The sequence below is a fragment of the Dama dama genome, chromosome 5 (genome assembly GCF_033118175.1).
Source record: "Dama dama isolate Ldn47 chromosome 5, ASM3311817v1, whole genome shotgun sequence".
In the NCBI taxonomy this organism is placed as follows: domain Eukaryota; kingdom Metazoa; phylum Chordata; class Mammalia; order Artiodactyla; family Cervidae; genus Dama; species Dama dama.
This window is the reverse complement of record NC_083685.1, coordinates 53,246,862-53,268,269: the sequence shown is the minus strand read 5'-3', so window position 1 is coordinate 53,268,269 and position 21,408 is coordinate 53,246,862. Positions and strand designations below refer to the sequence as shown.

At 37.1% G+C, this 21,408-nt stretch overlaps 2 protein-coding genes across 3 annotated transcripts in view; one reads left to right on the top strand and one right to left on the bottom strand.

The window, feature by feature from the left end:
• The window catches only part of CLGN (calmegin), a 43,393-nt gene extending 31,994 nt beyond the window's left edge, over positions 1-11,399 (top strand). Inside the window, exons 9-15 of the mRNA XM_061142389.1 lie at positions 3,059-3,172; positions 3,286-3,436; positions 5,036-5,251; positions 6,539-6,664; positions 7,287-7,449; positions 8,678-8,778; positions 10,544-11,399. Of these exons, the coding sequence (XP_060998372.1) occupies positions 3,059-3,172; positions 3,286-3,436; positions 5,036-5,251; positions 6,539-6,664; positions 7,287-7,449; positions 8,678-8,778; positions 10,544-10,624 (952 nt within the window). The 3' untranslated portion in view covers positions 10,625-11,399. The remainder of the gene's footprint in view (positions 1-3,058; positions 3,173-3,285; positions 3,437-5,035; positions 5,252-6,538; positions 6,665-7,286; positions 7,450-8,677; positions 8,779-10,543) is intronic.
• Positions 11,400-11,405: 6 nt separating this feature from the next.
• SCOC (short coiled-coil protein) overlaps positions 11,406-21,408 on the bottom strand; it is a 45,449-nt gene continuing 35,446 nt past the window's right edge. The window contains exons 3-5 of one of the 2 annotated variants that reach the window (XM_061142391.1): positions 21,210-21,293; positions 15,954-16,041; positions 11,406-11,835 (exon numbers count right to left, since the gene is read on the bottom strand). In XM_061142391.1, the coding sequence (XP_060998374.1) occupies positions 11,607-11,835; positions 15,954-16,041; positions 21,210-21,293 (401 nt within the window). In that variant the 3' untranslated portion in view covers positions 11,406-11,606. The remainder of the gene's footprint in view (positions 11,836-15,953; positions 16,042-21,209; positions 21,294-21,408) is intronic. The other variant, XM_061142392.1, reaches the window with a different exon arrangement.

Below are 21,408 nucleotides of genomic sequence, written 5' to 3'. Positions count from 1 at the left end.
TATGTGAACAAAAACAAGGTCTAACATACTCTGTAATTCAGTCCAGTCACTCAGTTGTGTCTAACCCTTTGCGACCCCATGGACTGCAGCACACCAGGCCTCCCTGTCCATCACCAACTCCCGGAGTCCACCCAACTCATGTCCATTGAGCCGGTGATGCCATCCAACCATCTCATCCTCGTCCCCTTCTCCTCCTGCCTTCAATCTTTCCCAGCATCAGGGTCTTTTTAAATGAGTCAGCTCATCACATCAGGTGGCCAAAGTATTGGAGTTTGAGCTTCAACATCAGTCCTTCCAATGAACACCCAGGACTGATCTCCTTTAGGATGGATTGGTTAGATCTCCTTGCAGTCCAAGGGACTCACAAGAGTCTTCTCCAACACGACAGTTCAAAAGCATCAATTCTTCGGTGCTCAGATTTCTTCATAGTCCACCTCTCACATCCATACATGACTACCTTACATGACTCTTCTCTCTCCTTGCTATTCTTTGGAACTCTGCATTCAAATGGGTATATCTTTCCTTTTCTCCTTTGCTTTTCACTTCTCTTCTATTCATGGCTATTTGTAAGGCCTCCTCAGACAGCCATTTGCTTTTTTGCATTTCTTTTTCTTGGATCTTGATCCCTGTCTCCTGTACAGTGTCAGGAACCTCCATCCATAGTTCATCAGGCACTGTCTATCAGATCTAGTCGCTTAAATCTATTTCTCACTTCCACTGTATAATAATCATAAGGGATTTGATTTAGGTCATACCTGTATGATCTAGTGATTTTCCCTACTTTCTTCAATTTAAGACTGAATTTGGCAATAAGGAGTTCATGATCTGAGCCACAGTCAGCTCCCGGTCTTGTTTTTGCTGACTGTAGAAAGCTTCTCCATTTTTGACTGCAAAGAATATAATCAAATCTGATTTCGATATTGACCATCTGGTGATGTCCATGTGTAGAGTCTTCTCTTGTGTTGTTGGAAGAGGGTGTTTACTATGACCAGTGCATTCTTGTGGCAAAACTCTGTTAGCCTTTGCCCTGCTTCATTCTGTCCTCCAGGGCCAAATTTGCCTGTTACTCCAGGTGTTTCTTGACTTCCTACTTTTGCATTCCAGTCCCCTATAATGAAAAGGACATCTTTTTTGGGTGTTAGTTCTAAAAGGTCTTGTAGGTCTTCACAGAACCATTCAACTTCAGCTTCTTCGACATTATTGGTTGGGGCATAGACTTGGATTACTGTGATATTGAATGGTTTTCCTTGGAAATGAACAGAGATCATTCTGTTGTTTTTGAGATTGCGTCCAAGTACTGTATTTCGGACTCTCCTGTTGACTAAGATGGCTACTCCATTTCTTCTAAAGGATTCTTGCCCACAGTAGTAGATATAATCGTCATCGAGTTATATTCACCCATTCCAGTCCATTTTAGTTTGCTGATTCTTAAAATGTCGACGTTCACTCTTGCCACTACAGTTAAAAAGCATCAGTTCTTTGGTGCTCAGCTTTCTTTATACTCCAACTCTCACATCCATACATGACTACTGGAAAAACCACAGCCTTGACTAGATGGACTTTTGTTGGCAAAGTAATGTCTCTGCTTTTTAATATACTGTCTAGATTGGTCATAACTTTCCTTCCAAGGAGTAAGTATCTTTTAATTACATGGCTGCAGTCACCATCTTCAGTGATTTTGAAGCCCCAAAAAATAAAGTCAGCCATTGTTTCCACTGTTTCTCCATCTATTTGCCTTGAAGTGATGGAACTGGATGCCATGATCTTAGTTTTCTGAATGCTGAGCTTTAAGCCAACTTTTTCACTTTCCTCTTTCACTTTCATCAAGAGGCTCTTTAATTCTTCACTTTCTGCCATAAGGGTGGTGTCATCTGCATATCTGAGGTTATTGATATTTCTCCTGGCAATCTTGATTCCAGCTTGTGCTTCATCCAGCCCAGTGTTTCTCATGATGTACTCTGCATATAAGTTAAATAAGCAGGCTGACAATATGCAGCTTTGATGTACTCCTTTCCTGACTTGGAACCAGTCTGTTGTTCCATGTCCAGTTCCAACTGTTGCTTCCTGACCTGCATATAGATTTCTCAAGAGGCAGGTCATGTGGTCTGGTATTCCTATCTCTTTCAGAATTTTCCATGCTTTATTGTGATCCACACAGTCAAAGGCTTTGGCATAGTCAGTAAAGCAGAAATAGATGTTTTTCTGGAACTCTTGCTTTTTTGATGATCCAGCAGATGTTGGCCATTTGATCTCTGGTTCCTTTGCCTTTTCTAAAACCAGCTTGAACATCTGGAAGTTCACAGTTCACATATTGCTGAAGCCTGGCTTGGAGAATTTTGAGCATTACTTTGCTAGCATGTGAGATGAGTGCAATTGTGTGGTAGTTTGAGCATTCTTTGGCATTGCCTTTTTTTGGGATTGGAATGAAAACTGACCTTATCCAGTCCTGTGGCCACTGCTGGGTTTTCCAAATTTGCTGGCATATTGAGTGCAGCACTTTCACAGCATCATCTTTTAGGATTTTGAAATAGCTCAACTGGAATTCCGTCACCTCCACTAGCTTTGTTCATAGTGATGCTTACTAAGGCCCACTTGACTTTGCACTCCAGGATGTCTGGCTCTAGGTGAGTGATCACACCATTATGATTATCTGGGTCGTGAAGATCTTTTTTGTATGGTTCTTCTGTGTATTCTTGCCACCTCTTCTTAATATCTTCTGCTTCTGCTTGGTCCGTACCATTTCTGCCCTTTATTGTGCCCATCTGTGCATGAAATGTTCCCTTGGTATCTCTTAATTTTCTTGAAGAGATCTCTAGACTTTCTCATACTATTGTTTTTCTCTATTTCTTTGCACTGATCACTGAGGAAGGCTTTCTTATCTCTCCTTGCTATTCTTTGGAACTCTGCATTCAAATGGGTATATCTTTCCTTCTTTGCTTTTCACTTCTCTTCTTTTCACAGAGGTAGGAAGTGCCTATTGGCACCTTCTGAATTCTGTAACGTACATTTTTAACTGTTTGAATAATTAGTAATTAGCATAAAATACTGTATTTTACAGGGATGAAAGTGAACCTGCCCAAATAGAAGATTCAAGTGCTGTTAAACCTGATGGCTGGCTTGATAATGAACCGAAATTTATTCCGGATCCTAATGCTGAAAAACCCCTTGACTGGTAAGCATTCAGATGTCAGTTTCCTGTTTTGTACATGCTGTTTTGTTACCAGCTGATATGACTGACAGGAGAGTCTTGAGGTTACTCCATGTGCTTTGTTCTGATACCCTAAGGAATGAAGACATGGATGGAGAATGGGAAGCACCTCATATTTCTAACCCAGCATGTCGGATTGGGTGTGGTGAGTGGAGCCCTCCCATGATAGATAACCCGAAATACAAAGGAATATGGAGACCGCCAATGATAGATAACCCTAACTACCAGGTAATCACCACTTTTTCCCATCTCATAGTAAACTTTCTAAAAAGCTGTGCTCTTTTATACATCTAGTTATTAATAATGTTATGTTAACTTGAGGAAATTTGATTTGTAATAATGTGCCTTAGCTCTCTGAAGTCAAAGAAAATGGATTCCAACCAATTTATGTTTAAAAAGTAAAGTGGGGCTTGCTTCCCTGGTGGCTCAGTGGTAAAGAATCTGCCTGCCAGTGCGGGAGACACAGATTTGATCCCTGCTTAGGGAACATCTCACAAGCCAGGGAGCAGCTAAGCCTGTGTGCCCCAACTACTGAGCCTGTGCTCCAGAGCCCGGGAACCACGATTGCTAAAGCCGGTGCGCCCTAGAGCCCGCGCTCTGCACAGGAGAAGCCACTGCGGTGTTCTCTCCAGTCTGCACGCCACAACTGGAGAGCGGCCCCCACTCGCCCCATCTCGGGAAAAGTCAGTGCAGCAACAGAGACGTAACACAGCCAATAAATAAATAAATTTTTTTAAGTAAAGCATCCTTTAATTTTCTGGGGTAATAAAACTTAATAACTAAAGATAAATCACTTCATACTATTTTCCTTAGTGATCAATTGATGATCACTTTGGAATATTTTATTTTAGCATTAAATATAAGAATTGAGTTCTGATCAAGAGGACTCACACTGTACATTTTAGTAATTGAAGCCTGTGCTTGCTATGGTTTTATTAAAATTGAATTTTTTTTTCTAATATGAAACATATTTTTTGAGTATACTTAGCTTTGGGGGTAGAAGTCCTTATGTTGTTCAATTAATGCTGTAGTTTTATCTAATTATTCATTGACATTTTCTAACATTTATTTTATATGTACAGTTATAGACTCTTTTTGCTCACTGTAGTTTTTATTCATAGAATGACTGTTTTGATAACTTTTTTGTTTGAGATATATCTTTCCTTCATCAGACTTTAAACACCATGATGCAGGGACCATGTCTGCCTTGATTATCACAGCAGAGCATATATGGCATAGTGCTTGGCACAGAATAGACGTAGGTGATGGCAGAATGAGTCAGTGAGTGATCATATTGTCCAGTTTATTTGATTTGGTTGACTTTAATCATTTAAGTCTTAATGGAACTTCTGTGTTGAATAATTGTTCTGAGATTCAACCATGAGTGACTATTGATGCACATCATAAGTGTATGTTAAAAGACATGGTTCCATTTTTGCCACACAGTAATCTCTTTGATTTGAGCAATTTTAATGATATCATGCCTTGAGTATCTTTACTAAATGTAAAAAAAAAAAAAAAAAAGAAACTCATCTAATATAGTATCAATTGTGGAATTTAATTACTCAAGTTTCTGTGGGATATTCACTCTGCCTCTTTTTGTTGTTGTTGTTGAGTTTAAAGTCAGTATTATTCATAGGGAACATAGTGTACAGGATAAGAGGAAATAAGATTTTATTTCCAGTGAATTACTAATGAATTAATTGTCAGTTAAAGTTTTCTTTTTTCCAGTTAGTATTGCTAATTTCATTCAACAGCAACTGCTTCTTGAGTAACACTTATAATGAAATTGTTGTTTGAAAACGTGTTTAAATTATTTTTTTCCAGGGCATCTGGAGTCCTCGAAAAATTCCTAATCCAGATTATTTTGAAGACAGTCACCCATTTCTTCTGACTTCTTTCCGTGCTCTTGGTTTAGAGCTTTGGTCCATGACCTCTGATATCTACTTTGATAATTTTATTATATGTTCAGAAAAGGAAGTAGCAGACCGCTGGGCTGCAGATGGTTGGGCAGTGAAGATACTGATAGAAAATGCTAATGAGGTACACAGTATTTAGCATATGATAATAATAGGATATGGTCCTGGTTATAGGTTATACAGATGGCCTTTTGAAGAGTAAATAGGTGCAATAATTACTAAATGCTGAAGAAACATAGCTAAATCTATGTAGACAGAATATGAGCTTCACCAAATTATGCTACAACTTCATTATAAACTGTATAGTGAATTATATATATGTAAATCTTCATTTATTAGATTATGATAGCATAAATGGATTGAATGCCTTTTGATTGTTTATAGAAATGAGACTGTTATTACTACTATTAGAAATGAGACTTAATATCTTGTTACCTTATCAGTTTGAGGCCTAAGTGGGAACAGAAATCTAAACCTTTATTAATTTTAACTACTTTTCACTTAAAGGAGTATAGAAACTTTTAAAATTTAATTATTATGTTATAATTTTAACATTATATTATATTTATATGTTATATAATAACATATATTATGTTTAAATTTTAACACTACTTAGGAAAGCTTAAGCTAAATATTTCAGCACAGTGCATCTTGGAGAATCTATGTTTAAAACCAATTACCCTAAAGAAAAATGTACCTTACATTAGGTTTCTTTGAATATTAGCAAAAACCTCAAAAGAGTAAATAAAGGTAAAAGGATTCTCATTTTGAAACTCTTTTAACTAAAACATTTGAGCAATTTGCTTCCTGAAGTTTGTGTGTGAAATTTGTTAAGAAATAAGAAAAAACATAGCTATTCTTAGGTTGACTTTTCTTTTTTTTTTTGTAAGTTCTTTAAAAGTACAGAATGAGTTAGAGAGTTTACTTCTAAATGAACCAAATAATACATCCATGACGAGTAGTACTATCCCGAAACTTACCAGAAAAGAAAACTGTCCTAATTGTTGCTGGAGAATTAGCAGTATTCACCTGTATAGTATAATGTATCTTCTACTACCCAGTGTCAAACTGCAATGCATGTGAATAATTAAAGCTTGTTTAAGGGACTTCCCTGGTGGCCCGTGGCTAGGACTCGGTGCTCTCAGTGCAGGGGGCCTGGGTTTGATCCCTCGTTGGGGAAGTAGATCCCACATGCCACAACTAAGAACTGGCATGCCAGATAAACATTTTTTTTTTAAAGATTGTTTAAACTTTACAAAGTATAAAATGGAAAGTATTTTTTGTCTTATAAATTTGACTCCTTAGTAGAATACTACCTAGGTGAAATAAGTTTTTTTGTTTTTGTAGGCTGTATTTATGAATGAAAGTTTATAAAATCTGAATTGCCTTTTTATGCTTATTTCTTCTTTAGCCTAGTATATTCAAACAATTGATGTCAGCTACTGAACAGCGCCCGTGGCTTTGGTTCATTTACCTTGTGACAGCAGGGCTTCCAATAGCATTAATTACTTCATTTTGTTGGCCAAGAAAAGTAAAGGTAAAGAAAATGAATTTCCTTCAACGTTAAAAAAAAATCTCTTAGTGTTTAGGAGTTCTATAAATGGAGTCAGGGGTTCTTAAAAGTAAAAAAACTAAATTTCCTGTAAGTTTTTACTGAGAGTTTACTGTGTATGATATCAGTTCAGTTCAGTTGTTCAGTCGTGTCTGACTCTTTGCCACCCCACGGACTGCAGCATGCCAGGCTTCCCTGTCCATCACCATCTCCTGGAGCTTGTTCAAACTCATGTTCATCGGTCCGTGATATCATCCAACCACCTCATCCTCCATTGTCCCCTTCTCCTTCTGCCTTCAGTCTTTCCCAGCATCAGGGTCTTTTCAAATGAGTCAGTTCTTTGCATCAGGTGGCCAAAGTATTGGAGTTTCAGCTTCAGCATCAGTCCTTACAATGAATATTCAGGACTGATTTCCTTTAGGATGGATTGGTTTGATCTCCTTGCAGTCCAAGGGACTCTCAAGAGTCTTCTCCAACACCACAGTTCAAAAGCATTAGTTCTTTCGGCACATGTGTGATATCCATCATTGCAAAAAAAAAAAAAAAGATGTTTTTTTAAAATAGTGCTTTGCTTTTAGTAAAAATAGCTTATGTTAAACTACCACAGAAAAAATATGATGAAGATGTGGATTTCAAAAAACTGGACATATGTAAACCACAAACCAAGGGCGCACTGGAGCAGGAAGTGAGGGAAGAGAAAGCCGCCCTGGAGAAGCCAGCTGACTTGGAAGAGGAAAGAAAGCAAAGTGACGGTGAAATTGTTGAAAAAGGTAGGACAGTGATGGCGATATATAAAGGGGGCCCTGGGCAGAGCTCATTAAAAACAGTAGATTAAGTGGTAAACACTAGCTGTTGCACTTGTCTGTTGTCAGATTTATACTGTCTGAATTTGCAAGAGTGTGTGACTGTGGTGAAGAGGAGTACCATCCTTGCTTGGGTTGTACCTGAGCAGACATCCAGTGTATGAGTTCTCTCTTCTAGGAAGAAAGGGTTGTCAGAATTGTTCAGTTGCTTCAGAACCTAGCAGCTATCAATCCCATATGTCAGAGGTTTTTGCAAGGGTTTTTCTTTCCTCCAAGGATGAGATGGGAGGCACAGATCACAGCTTCTGTGAAGGAGTAACTGGTTTAAGACAGGTGACTGCAGCAACAGAATCCACACCAAGGGCTGTTGTTTATCAAATAGTTATCATATCAAACCAGTAATTTAATCTCTTCAAAGGATTGCTGAATCATATGTCCCTTCCTACCCTCAACTAAACTCCAGAAGATGTTAGAAGTGAAGACAACTGCAGCTCTTTGGTACTTCTCCAGTGAGACTTCCTTGTACACATCTAGGTAGCAGTAAAACTATTGATGTTTGCCAGATGTCCCAAGCCAGGCTCCAGAATGAGCCCTTTATAACCTGCACTATATTTTGAGCACTATTTTTAACTTAATAGTTGATGAAACAGTTGACTTAAAAACCATGCTCTCTCAAAGCACACATGTATATTTACATATTTATGTGTATACATACACATATATTCTTTGATTTTCATTTCACATACAGACTGAATGTTTTAAAATTCTTTAAACCTGCTCCTTTCCTCAGATATGATGATTTATTTATTGTTGTTGTTTAGTTGCTCAGTCATGTCTGACTCTTGGTGACCCCATGGAGTGCAGCATGCCAGGCTTCCCTGTCCTTCACTATCTCCCAGAGCTTACTCAAACTCATGTCCATTGAGTCAATGATGCCATTCAACCATCTCATCCTCTGGTGTCCCCTTCTCCTCACACCCTCAACCTTTCCCAGCATCAGGGTCTTTTCCAATGAGTTGTGGTAAAATAACGAGTACTTGTATTTAATTTTCAAAAATGTCTAATGAAAGAAATTGCTTTCAAATGTTGGAATTTAAATGCACTCCTCCACTTTTACTTAATACTTTCAAGTAGAAAAATTCTAATTCATTGAGTCTTTTTCCTTGAATAAAATCTGTTTAATAAAAAATTCTAGAAGAGGAAGATGAACCTGAGGAAAAGAGTGAAGAAGAAATTGAAATTATAGAAGGACAAGAAGAAGGTAATAAATCCAATAAGTCTGGATCAGAGGATGAGGTAAGCATCTCTTTAACAGAACATAAACTAGTTTCTATGTATGATTGTTAGTCTATAAAAATATTTTAATAAAAGTAGTGATCTCATTTGTGAAGAATTTTTTGCCATATTTTCTCCCAGCTTTCTTAAAGAGCATACATATTGGTATAAAATGTATCCATAAGGAAAGCATGAAAAAACTAATTTATATCCTCCTAATGCCTAATGAAATAGTATAAAATAAGCCTTTGGTTTGCAAAATAGAGAACTACATCTGTTTAAGAAAAAGAATTTTTATTAAAGTGTTTTGTTGAAAGTTGTAACAAGCAGACCAATTGAATATTTAAGAGGTAATTATGTTTATTATAAGGCAGTCTTCTTTATAGCCATTGTGAAAACATTCTGTCACCTTTATATTTACTGTAAAATTTTAAAGGATTTCATTCATTGGCTAGTGGAATACTGTGTCTAGTAGTGGTGTTTTTCTCAAATCTTTAAGCTTGTTTTTTTCATTAACTTGATATGTCTGCCCTTTTTTCCCCCATCCTGATGTATAATAAAATTTTTCACAGTGCCCATTTTTACAGTCAGTTATGAAATCAGAATCATCCAAAGGTTTCTTTTTCTTTTTTTAACCTACTATATACGCCCAAAAGCCTGTTTTCTCTACTTCTGGCCTTTTGAGAGCTACATAACCTTACCCGCCCGACAGAGTCACTGTCCCTATCACTCTCGTAGCTTAGAGTTAGGCAGGGTAAATGTCCATGATGCCCGGACTGTTGTGTATAAATAAATATTCTGTTTTGTCTGTTTGAAGAAATCACTGAAATAAATATGTTTTTATTGTTTTAAGTGTTTCCTAAAGCTTATTCTGTACGTAATGCCTGGTTACTAGTCTTAACTGTCTTGTGAGTTTTTAAATATATTTGGGGGATCATTACAAATATCTTATTGAGAGGGATCTGGGTGAAGAAAGTTTCTTCCAGAACATAGTTTTAAATAGTCCTTGTTTTCCTCTGTTATACTTTTAATAACAATACTTGTAATTATATATGGAACACTTATTCTAGTTATATTTTGCTTTGTAAAAAAATATTTTGTGTACCTTTAAAAGTATATTAATTCCATGTTCCAGTCTTTTAATCTTTTATGCATTTGTCAGTGAGCTAAAATAAATCAATTTTATATAGTATAACCTTGAGAAATAATTTTAACTATTTTGTATAATACCTCCATTATTTGTTATACAGGTTTAATTTATGTACAAATGATTATTCTGGAAGGATACGAGTTAAAGAATAGATAAAACCCAAACCATAAGTTTGATGTTTCCCTTTCCTCTCTCCTAATTTTTCTCAAGCACTGTGTTCCAGAAGTTCTAGAAAGGTCTCTGTAAAACCAGTGCAGCAGTTCCTTATTACAGAGACATTGTGATGTATAGTTAGTGGTTACTATCCACATGAAAACATTATGCAACCTTTAATTAACCATGACATTAGATTAAGTTGGAAATCATGAGATAAAATCATGAATTGAGCTGTTAGCATTATCCCTTGTCAGATGCATATCTGACAGGCAGAGTTACTCTAAAAATGTAATCATGGCAAAAGATGAACAAACTGAAACACATCAATTTATATACACGTTTTTGACCGATCGTTAATTAAAGAAGTGTGAAGAATTTGATTAGAAGCATGTATTTTGGAGAATAAGAAATATTTTACATACTACTGTCTACTAGTTGCCTAGTGTCTGAAATAAACATTTTCATGATGTTTTTTCCTAGATGAAAGAGGCAGATGAGAGCACAGGATCTGGAGATGGACCAATAAAGTCAGTACGCAAAAGAAGAGTACGGAAGGAGTAACCTGCCTCCAACTGTTTTTCATTCCTGAGAGAGCAAGCTGGCATTCTCAAGGCGGTGTGCCAGAACTGCGCTTGAGTCAATCTGCACATCCCTTTTCTACTATCTAGCAATGTTATTCTTTCAGACATTTCTTTTAATCTTCTTTTTCAGAAATGAAAAATCTTTGAAGTTACCTGGTCTTTGAATTTAGAATAAAAGAAAAGTGGCACGTTACATGTCATATTTTAAGAGATTAATATCATTAGAGGTTACACAGTTTTCATAGTTAGGAGAAAGTTTTGGTTTCTACAGAGCAAAATAATATGCAGCGGCTTCACTGCTATGGGACAAGTCAGTTACTGGAATTTCCCCTTAAATGGCTATACCACAATATACCTGGTAGTTCTATAGTATAAGTGAGAGAGTGTTCTGTTGTATAGAGCTAATTGCAATAAAGTTTCTGTATGGCTGTTTGGTTCTGCCAACAATTGAAAGTGTTATATGTGACCCACATTTACCTAGTTTGTGTTAAATTATAGTTACAGTCCATTGTTCACTTAAATTACAGAATCCTTTAAAGAGGTGCTTTGTTGACAGACCAGTCAACAAAGCAAAAACGTGTCTATCATTCGTAGAATCACTGGTTAATAGTGCAGCATATTTACATTTGAATACAGAGATAAGAGGTTTATCAAAATGAAATGGTGTACAGATATTTTTCAAGCTGTTATAGATGTTTTATGCCAGAATGGATTACCCTATTCACAAGATTGCTTATGCCTACATTGCTCTTAAAAACAAAATTTAAGTATTTTTTCTTCTTTAAACAATACCCACTTTAATAGGTAAATTATTATTGGGGTCTGATCATTAAGAGATTCTAGTGGCTGATAGATATCGTTCATCATGTTTTGTATTTTTATCTTTTTCTGACAAATTCAAATCTATTGTCTTATCTAGCTTCAAAGTTCCCTCTCTGGTAGACAGACTATTGCTCCTCTTTTTAAAATAGCATTGACCCTTGAACAACACAGGTTTGAACTGCATGGATCCACGTGTATGTGGATTTTTTCCCCCAATTAATTCTACAGTACTCCATGGTAGGTAGTTGGTTGAATCCTCCGATGCAGAATCTGCAGATAAAGATGGTCAACTGTGGGACTTGAGCAGCTGTGAATTTTGATATCTGCCGCGGGTCCTGGAACCAATCTCCCATGGATACCAAGGGATGACTGTAGGTACCAGAAGTTACAGAAGTGCATTATAGTAGAACTGTATTATTCCATTTAACATATCTAAGAATTTTTCATGTTTGGGTGATAAACCCTTTGGAAGGCGATCTAAATCTTTGAGGCCATGAAACTACTTTAATACTATCTTGAGAACTCTGTACTAGTTGGGTGATATTTTGGATTCCTTCATGAACATACACATCCCATCACTGGGCTAGCCCCCTTCCCACTAATACATTTAAAGCTCATGTATAAGGAAAAAGAGTTTCTAACTTCTCCTCTGACTGAAGGAAGGAAGCCAAATAGCTAGTGTAGCCACTATTCACTTATTTCAGAGAGTGAATTGAAAATAAGTGCTTTATATTCATTTCTGTGTTCTGAACTTTCCATATATTGGTGGTGGACAATCTTAATACATGGCTAACCATACTTTGTATTTATTTAATATGAACTAAACCTAACATATTTTGCAAGGCCTCCTTTTCTTGCTATGTACTTTAAATGAACTAGACACATTGAATGATTCTAGATGAGAATGTTTTTGAAAGTAAACTGCTACTTCATGAGGTAAAATTTTTATGGGAAACTTCTTGCTTGACAAGTATCTTATATGTGATCTTTTTTCCCCTAAAGATTTATTAAAGCTTTTTAAAATTTCTTGCTTGCAGATTCATTTAAACTTTAACATTTGGTTAAACTCCATGAGCTTGCAGTGGTAAAATCTGAGCAACCAGTTTTGCCAGTTCGCTGCTCTTTTCTGGGGGTGTCCCCTTTGTGAATATACCATTGGCTGACAGGTTTAACCAAAACTTAAAAACGTCTGTGCTACATGCATTCAGTAGACAAAGCATAGAGTTTTCTTTAATAATGAGATCATTTTTTCCTTCTACCACCTTAATCTGACTCTATTGTTTTAAATGATTTAAGTTTTATCCTTTTCTCTAATAAAGGAGAAAACTTAATGTATTTTGCTCTTTTCTTTATTTTTGGGGGGCTTTTTACTTTGATCAGACTAAAGTAGCTTTTTCTTGAGATTTTTTTTAAGGTAGCCTTGCTTCCATTGGTCATTCCTCTAGAAAGATAGGCTACTAGAACTAAGAGCTTTTTTGAAGCATCAGTCCACATTTGCAAGAAACAGAAGATGAAATTCCTTATATGTCAATATTAACTACTAGTAATGAATTTAATAAACCTTAGAAATTTAGAATACTAATTTAGAAAACGTAGTTTTCAGTGAAAACTATTCAGAATAGTTAAAACATGAATACCTTACTATAAATTTAAATATACTCTAGGCATCTGTGAAGTTTTTTCTTTTGTCAATTGTGGTTATGTTTTTAACTTCAGCAGGATTTAGAGATGAAATATCAGATGGCTAATGTCAGATAACTCCTTAAGTCTCATGTAAAGAGTTTATTTAAACATAGTAATAACATTTCTACATAAATTTTAAGAATATCTTCCCAAATTATAGCTCTTATTTCCATAGTATGGTAGCTGTGAGGAGTTCAGGAAATAAAATTATCTCTAATCTGACAGGTCAGATGAAGTAGGTTGATGGGAGGGAAAAAAATGTATTTTTGAATGCATTTGGAGTTTGTACGGAGATCGAAATGCATGGAAGGAAGAGCAATGGTAATTTTAGAAAAAGATGGGCAACAGGGTAATTTTTAAATGATCTTTTAACACCTAACATGGTATCATATCACACATTTTATGTTTCTTAGATGAATATAATTTTACATCCTTTGTAAAATTTTGGAGTAATTTAACATTTTAATTACTTAAACATTTGGTAAGCCATCTATAGATAATATAGAAAATTTAAAACAAGGCAAATACATTATACAGTTGATTACAATGTATTACACTAGCTTCTGTCATTGCTCCTTAATACCCCTTCCATTATATGGTAAATTAGGTCCTACTGCTGCTGCTAAGTCGCTTCAGTCGTGTCGGATTCTCTGCCAACTCCATAGACGGCAGCCCACCAGGCTTCTTCGCCATCCCTGGACTTCTCCAGGCAAGAGTACTGGAGTGGGTTGCCATTTCCTTCTAAGGCCAATGTAAAATCCTAGTTATGGTAAACATCATCAAATTTCATTAATCTCTATGATTTAAGTGAAATAGTCTGTGGCTTGTCTTTTGGATAGAGTAGCTAAGAGGCAATTAAGTCATTCTTCCAATTCTTAACCCTTTCATGTTAAGTCACATTCTCTTTTCTTTCATGATTTACAAGTGGTCTTAGCAACCACTAACAGGGTGATAACTCAAGATAGGGAACTACACAATTATCAGGGAAAGTAAAGAAAGGCTGCATTCTAAAGAACTAAGATCAATTTTGCTTTGTTTTGGATCATAAAAGTCATCCTAGAATATATAATTCACTTTCCATTTCTCATTTGGAAAAAGACTAGATTAGAGGGAAGAGTAATGAAAGGAATGTAAATGTGACATCATAAACTGGTTGGAGGGCTTCCCTGGTGGCTCAGATGGTAAAGAATCTACCTCCAGTGCAGGAGACCTGGGTTCCATCCCTGGTCAGAAGATCCCTTGGAGAAGGGCATGGCAACCCACTCCAGTATTCTTGCCTGGAGAATCCCATGGACAGAGGAGCCTGGTGGGCTACAGTCCATGGAGTCGCAAAGAGTCGGACACGACTGATTAACAAACTGGTTGAAACTGCAAGCTTTGATGATTTTGGTTACTTCACAAATTGTTTTGTTGTTACATGTACAATTCCAAAAATCTGTGAAAATCTAAAGTTTTTTCATGTTTGACATCAAAACTCATTTGGCAGCCAAACCTGACTTCCCTAACAGACTACCTATAGTGTTCATTTATCTTAGTATTCATACATTTCGCTACAAAAGTGTTAATGTATTTGATTACAAGTACTTCCCCAAGCTGTATTGGTGTATGAGTTACATAATACTTCATCATGTATGAAAAATTCCAAATTCTGAAACATCTGGACCCAAGAGTTACAGATAAGGTGTTATGAGCTGTACTGACTTGCTGTAAGTAAAGTTCATAGTGAATATAAAGACAAATTTTGGATGGAACGTAGTGTTAGTATTGAGGGAATTTCTGCTGGAGACCCTGAGGAAGAGGGGTCCCTGCAAGTTGTCATTCCACTAGCATTTAGAGCTGGGAATTAAAAATGCATTCTGACACTGGTTAAAACAGTACAGAAGACTTTATTCAGGGCTATTGCAGCAGGGGCCATGGCTGTGGTGACAGGGGCAAGAGAATGGGCTCAACTCCAACTACAGTGAAGACGACTGAGGATGTACAGTCATCAAGCAGACTGGAAGTGGGTCACCAGTGGATGGAAAATCACCGAGAAGACACCAAGGTAGGGGGATGCTTACCATGCTGATTTAACAGGATTCTTGCTGAAGGCCGGCAGGGTGATAAGATTTTGAGAGTAGGGGAATTCTCTCCAAACTGAATTTTTTTTTTTTTTTAACTAAAAGGACTTTTACTAACAATGGACTAGTCATAGTCAGGCTGAAGACGGGACCTAAGATACGAGGCCTAGTGAGAAAGAGGGCTCAGAAGAACCTGGCTAAACTTTGGTTAAGGAGAGTCTTTATCAGAAGCTAGGCACAGTCTGTGTAGTTTACCACCTGTATTTCTAATATAGAAATTGACATCCAGAAGATACTGCCATGATTAAGAGTGTGTGTATGTGTGTGTGTATGCTCAGTCATGTCCAACTCTTGGCAATCCACTAGGCTTCTCTGTGCACTGGTTAACCATCTGTATGGCAAGTAGGTGGGGCATGTATTTCAATTAACACTTTGTCACCTTTTGGGTTAACAGCTGTAGGATGGCAGTTGGAAAAGGCCGAATATGAAATGAATTGGGTGTGCCTGGATGCTTATAGCAAGAAGGTATCACAAGAAGGAACTTAGTTTCCAAGCAGAGATGAAAGAGAAAAATCACGTATTAGGTACCTCACAACATTAGAAAAGCTAATTACTTCTGTACCCTGAATGGCAGAAGTTCAGCATTGTTTTATTTTTGAGGTGTGGGAGGTAGAAGGGGAAGCCCAGTTAAGACTTCTCTGCCAAATGTTAGGCAGACAAAGGAACCCAGCCCTGCAGTGATACCTGGATGCTGCATTCCCAGTCCTGTTTTCAGATGGCTTCAAAGTAGCCTCCATTAAAGGAGGCAGGGTCCATTCAGAGAGGCAGGGTCCTGTGAGGAAGGAAAGTAGGAAACTTTGGAGAATTTGGTCTAGAAAAGAGTGTGATTGTGATTTCCAGCATATGGAACTGAAACATATAGACAAGAAGTCTATTTCTGAGGGAACTGTACAGCCCAAGAAATGTGAGCCTGGCCTGCAAACGATGGGCACCAAACTAACACCTGCGAGAAGTGGGCTGTTTCATAATGTAAACCTGCGCAGGGAACACCCCTAAACTCTCAGAGTCCCGGGAAGGGAGCCGGGATGGATAAGTAACTTTCCAGCAAGGGGGAGCCATGGTTCAGTTCAGTTCAGTCACTCAGTCCTGTCCGACTCTTTGCGACCCCATGAACCGCAGCACGCCAGGCCTCCCTGTCCATCACCAACTCCCGGAGTCCACCCAAACCCATGTCCATTGAGTCGGTGATGCCATCCAACCATCTCATCCTCTTGTCGTCCCCTTCTCCTCCTGCCTTCAATCTTTCCCAGCATCAGGGTCTTTTCAAATGAGTCAGCTCTTCGCATCAGGTGGCCAAAGTATTGGAGTTTCAGCTTCAACATCAGTCCTTCCAGTAACACTCAGGACTGATTTCCTTTAGGATGGACTGGTTGGATCTCCTTGCAGTCCAAGGGACTCACAAGAGTCTTCTCCAACACGACAGTTCAAAAGCATCAATTCTTCGGTGCTCAGATGTCTTCATAGTCCAACTCTCACATCCATACATGACCACTGGAAAAACCATAGCCTTGACTAGACCTTTGTTGACAAAGTAATGTCTCTGCTTTTTAATATGCTGTCTAGGTTGGTTATAACCTTCCTTCCAAGGAGTAAGCGTCTTTTAATTTCATGGCTGCACTCACCATCTGCAGTGATTTTGGAGCCATGGAGGGCAAGGAATAAGGGAAGTCCCTTGCCAGAGATTACACACAGGTCTAATCAAGGAACTTTGTCCACTATGAAACAGAATCTTCCAGGTTGTCTCTCCCAGGAGTATTCCACAGTGACTTTGATGTGTTTCCCTTTGTTCCATTTTCCAAATTAAGAGTTATTTGGGTATCCTATCTCCACTACACCATTATAAATGGACAGAGCAAATACAGTAAGTCCCTTACATATGAATGAGTTCCCTTCAAAGAGCAAGCTGCTAAGTCCAACTTGTTCATAACTTCAACAAAGTTAGCCTATGTGCCCAATTAACACAATCTGCTATGTATCACAGCTTTTACACTTGCTTTCTGGGCTTGAAATTACGATGCTGTAGTACTGTAAAGTACACAAAAACACGACCACTTACAGAGGGTACGTGCAGGTGACAATATACACTAGACACGTGAACTTACGTGACTGGACATGCAAAGGCACACTCGCGTCTTTGAAAGTTCTTATGCAGGGGAGTTACATAATCTGTCATCAGTTTAAAGGTGGCCAGACTATGAGGAGTCACATCTACAACTGACAGATCTTGATAGAGATCCTGGATTTTGCACTGCATCAGAACTGGACAAAGAGAGGCTGAGTATGTTCTATGTACGGGAAGAGTTGGGCACAGATACTTCACAGCACAAGAGGGCTGTGGCCAAGGCTGCTACCACCTTATCCTCTGTCTGCTTCCATAATAAAGTTGTAGCTGGAACATGGCTTCCAGCCAGGGGTTACATTTCTCAGCAACTCTTGCATCTAGGTTTAAGTAAATTCCCACACCCTTGGGAATGTGAGAAGACAAGAGCCATTTCCAGGCAGGCCCAGCCCATAAAACCCTGCATGTGTTCACCAGGCACTTTCTGCTGCAAATCTGAATAGAGAAAACTAATGTGACTTGAAAGCCATGGCTGAAAATGGCAGAGAAATCCCCAGCTCATAAAGCCTACTAGTTTATAATGCTCACCTCAGAACCATTAGCTGGAAGAGAAAACTTCCATATATTTAGGCACTGTGTTTCTTGTTAAAAGAGTTTAGCCTAACCTAACCTAAAAAATTACAACCACCTTTCTCCTGACAATCTTGGATCCTTCTCTTTGAATTCTTTGCTTTTATTTTTTAAAGTAATGTATAATATCATTGTTTTATTTAATATAGTATTCCCTTAAACATTCAGTAATACTTAAGTAATCCTGTGGCTTTGAACAACCCTGAATATACCACACTGCACCACTATATGTATCCCAGTTACTTAGGCAAAACACACGCAGTTTTTTGAAACAGCTTTTTATTAAACAGAAAAGCATAACTGCAACACAATTTTAAATGTTTGAAAATTAGGTCACAAAGAGATGCAAAATGTTTGCAGTATGACTATTATATATTCAAATAGCTAAAGTCATCAAATCTTACACCAATACAAACATAAGATTATTTCATGATTAGCCTAAATTTAATAACTATAAGCTATATTAGTGGATTTCTTTTCCTATTTAACATTTTAATTAACACTACTGATTTCCTTACCAAATGGAACCTACTCAACTAAATTTTAAAAAACGGTTAAATGACTAAAATTCTGCAAACCAGTAGTTGGGTTGCAGAGATGTCTGGGAGAAGTAGATAAAATGCTGAGAAATCATCAATTAGTTTACATGTAAAACTCTCCCATCTTATTCATGACTCTGATACTAATCCACTCTTAATGGACTTTGCCAAGTTGATCTGCTGGGTACTACAAATAAACCTGAGACCAAACTCTATTCTCTTCCAGGTGTGGTTTACATAAGGTTAGCCAAACTTAACTCATTTTTAAAAATATTCCTTCCAAAATCCAATCTGTGCCAGAGAGAACATAAATCTGGAGTAGAAACATTTGCAGTGGTTACAGGTACTTACCAAGTACTTTTCCCATCCTATTTCTATTTTTCCTCAAAAATTTCTATTTCAAACACACACACAACCAGAACTCATCTTTTCAGATACCAAGTGGGTTATTTTGTGCAAAGGAAGTTTTCAGTAAAAAATCTTCCCCATACCATAATTCGAAGAAAAATCTTCATTTTTATAGCCTCCATTTTCAATTAATGAAAGAGAAAACTACTATCCTTACTACTAAACATAATAAATTAAGCCCTAACTGAGAAAGTTTTGGTTAAGTTTCAACAGTTAGAGTTCAGACTACTCTCCTAGATGATTAGCTACTGAAATTACTTTTTACAAATGTGAAACCAATTTTTTCCTTAGGGGAAGGAAAAACAGCAAGAAAGCAAATGGAAAAGAGGCACACGATGGTAGACAGGGTACATAAAGCTGTGCATTCAGTACATGATTTTGGTTACTTTTTCACAACACATTAGTTATTTGCTTGTATCTCTATGCCTACAATATAAGACAATGCTAACCCTATAGATCAAAACAAATTTGATAAAACATTCATTTTCAAGTTTCATAAATATATGCATTTCTAATTATAAAGTCTCTACATTTGCACATTTTCACAGACTAACATAATACACAAACTCATGGAAGTCTTCTGTTATGCTCTTAATTTTGCCTAGATCTGATATTATCTTCATAAATACTCAGTGAAGCCACAAACAAAAGTACTATAACTTTTGGGATCTATCCAAGTTTTAAAGAAAAAAAAGATCAGCAGCAATTCCATAAGACATAAGAGATATCAATCCCTTATTTTCTTTTGCTTTTTGTGTCAGTTGTTTGAAAAACACTAGAAGCTGACATGAGATTTTCTATATATTGTCCGAGAACTTGGTTTTCTGATTTTAGCTTCAGATTTTCTTCCTTAACTGCATCTACTCTTGCAGACAGATCTATATCAAAAATTAAAAAGTGCATTATCAATAAAGTGGTGACAATGACTTCATATTACAAAATGCTTATTAAAATTTACTCTTAAATACCACAATCCTGAGTTTTCTGTTTTTAAATTCAGACTACTTTAGAAGTTATATAAACAAAGTAAGCTGAGTATGAATCAATAGCCAAAATTCCTAAAAAGAGATATCACATTAGGTTAAATGTTATACTTTGCAAACAGCATTTTTTTTAAGTAGTTAATTCTTAAAATGGCTGTTTTTTAAAAATATTGTTATGTGAATTTGGTTCATATCTTAGCATCATAAAACCATAATTCTTTACTATAAGTGTTTAAGAAAATGTAGCAGGTGAACATAACTAAATTTACATACTGGATATAGGCAGTCAGTTTCCAAACAATTCATCATTTTGTACTTTTGCATTAGCAAGAAATTCAAAAGAGCAGGCCCTGAGGATGAAAAGAGATACTACGTCTATTCAGTCACTCAGCAACTAAGTTACCCCGTGCCTTCTAGTAGACAAGTACTTTTCTAGTGGCAATAGTAACAAAAAAGGTCCCTGCCCTTACCCAGTTGACACTGTAGTGTGCATGTGAGCACATGTGCATTTAGGGGCCTCAGGAGAAAAAGCAAGAAGGATAAGGATCATAGGAAGCAAAGGGAAGTAGTCCTACAGTGTAGCCAAGGACAGCTATTCTGATTAAGGAAATTTCACCAGAAACCTAAAGGAAGTGAGGGAACAAGTCACACAGATATGCAAATGACTAAGGGTTGAGTCAAACACGGGGAAACAGCAACTGCTAAGGCCCTGAGGAGAAGCAAGGAGGTTGGAGTGTCTGAGGCAGGATGACTGAGTAGTGTGTGACAGGACTCTGAGAGGTAAAAGGGAAGTAAGAGACTCCCAGAGAGGGACCTGGCTTTCATTACCCGGAGTGACATTAGCCCTGGAGTGACATGATCTGCTCAACCTGATATAAAAAAACCACCACCTCGTAAATTCATCCAAAACCAAAAGATATTTTGGTGGTGCAACTGACTTTATACAAGACATTTAGAAAATGAAAAGACTCAGGTAAGTTCCCTTATAATCTCTGAGGCTAATACACTGTTTTTACTTTCATTTAAACTTTATTAAAGTGGACTTAATAATACCATGCAGGAACTTAAAAGAGGTGCTCCTATTATGTTAGACCTTAAAGAGGGAAACACAAGAATACTACTTGACTTCCTTATTGAGACAGATCTGTGTTTTAAAAATCACAAGTCAAAGCTACAGGCAGGAGAAACAAACTATTGAAGTAGACTTTGAAGTTTATACATTTTAAAACTGTCTGTGCACAGTAACAAAATTTAGCAACACAAATGCTTACAATTTCAATACCTGAGTGTTAGTCAAGAAAACTACAAAATGCAAGCTAACCTTCAAGTGTGTGTTGGAGTTCCAACACTTGATTAATAAGTCGTGTTTTTTCCTCCAGTTCCACCTGATTTTCAGCATCAACTGCTGTAATGAAAAGGTCAAATTTACTATTATTAACTACCATTTGTGTAGTATAGCACATAAAAGATCTGCACAATGTTTTACATTTATTATCTTCCTTGACTTACACAAGAGCCCT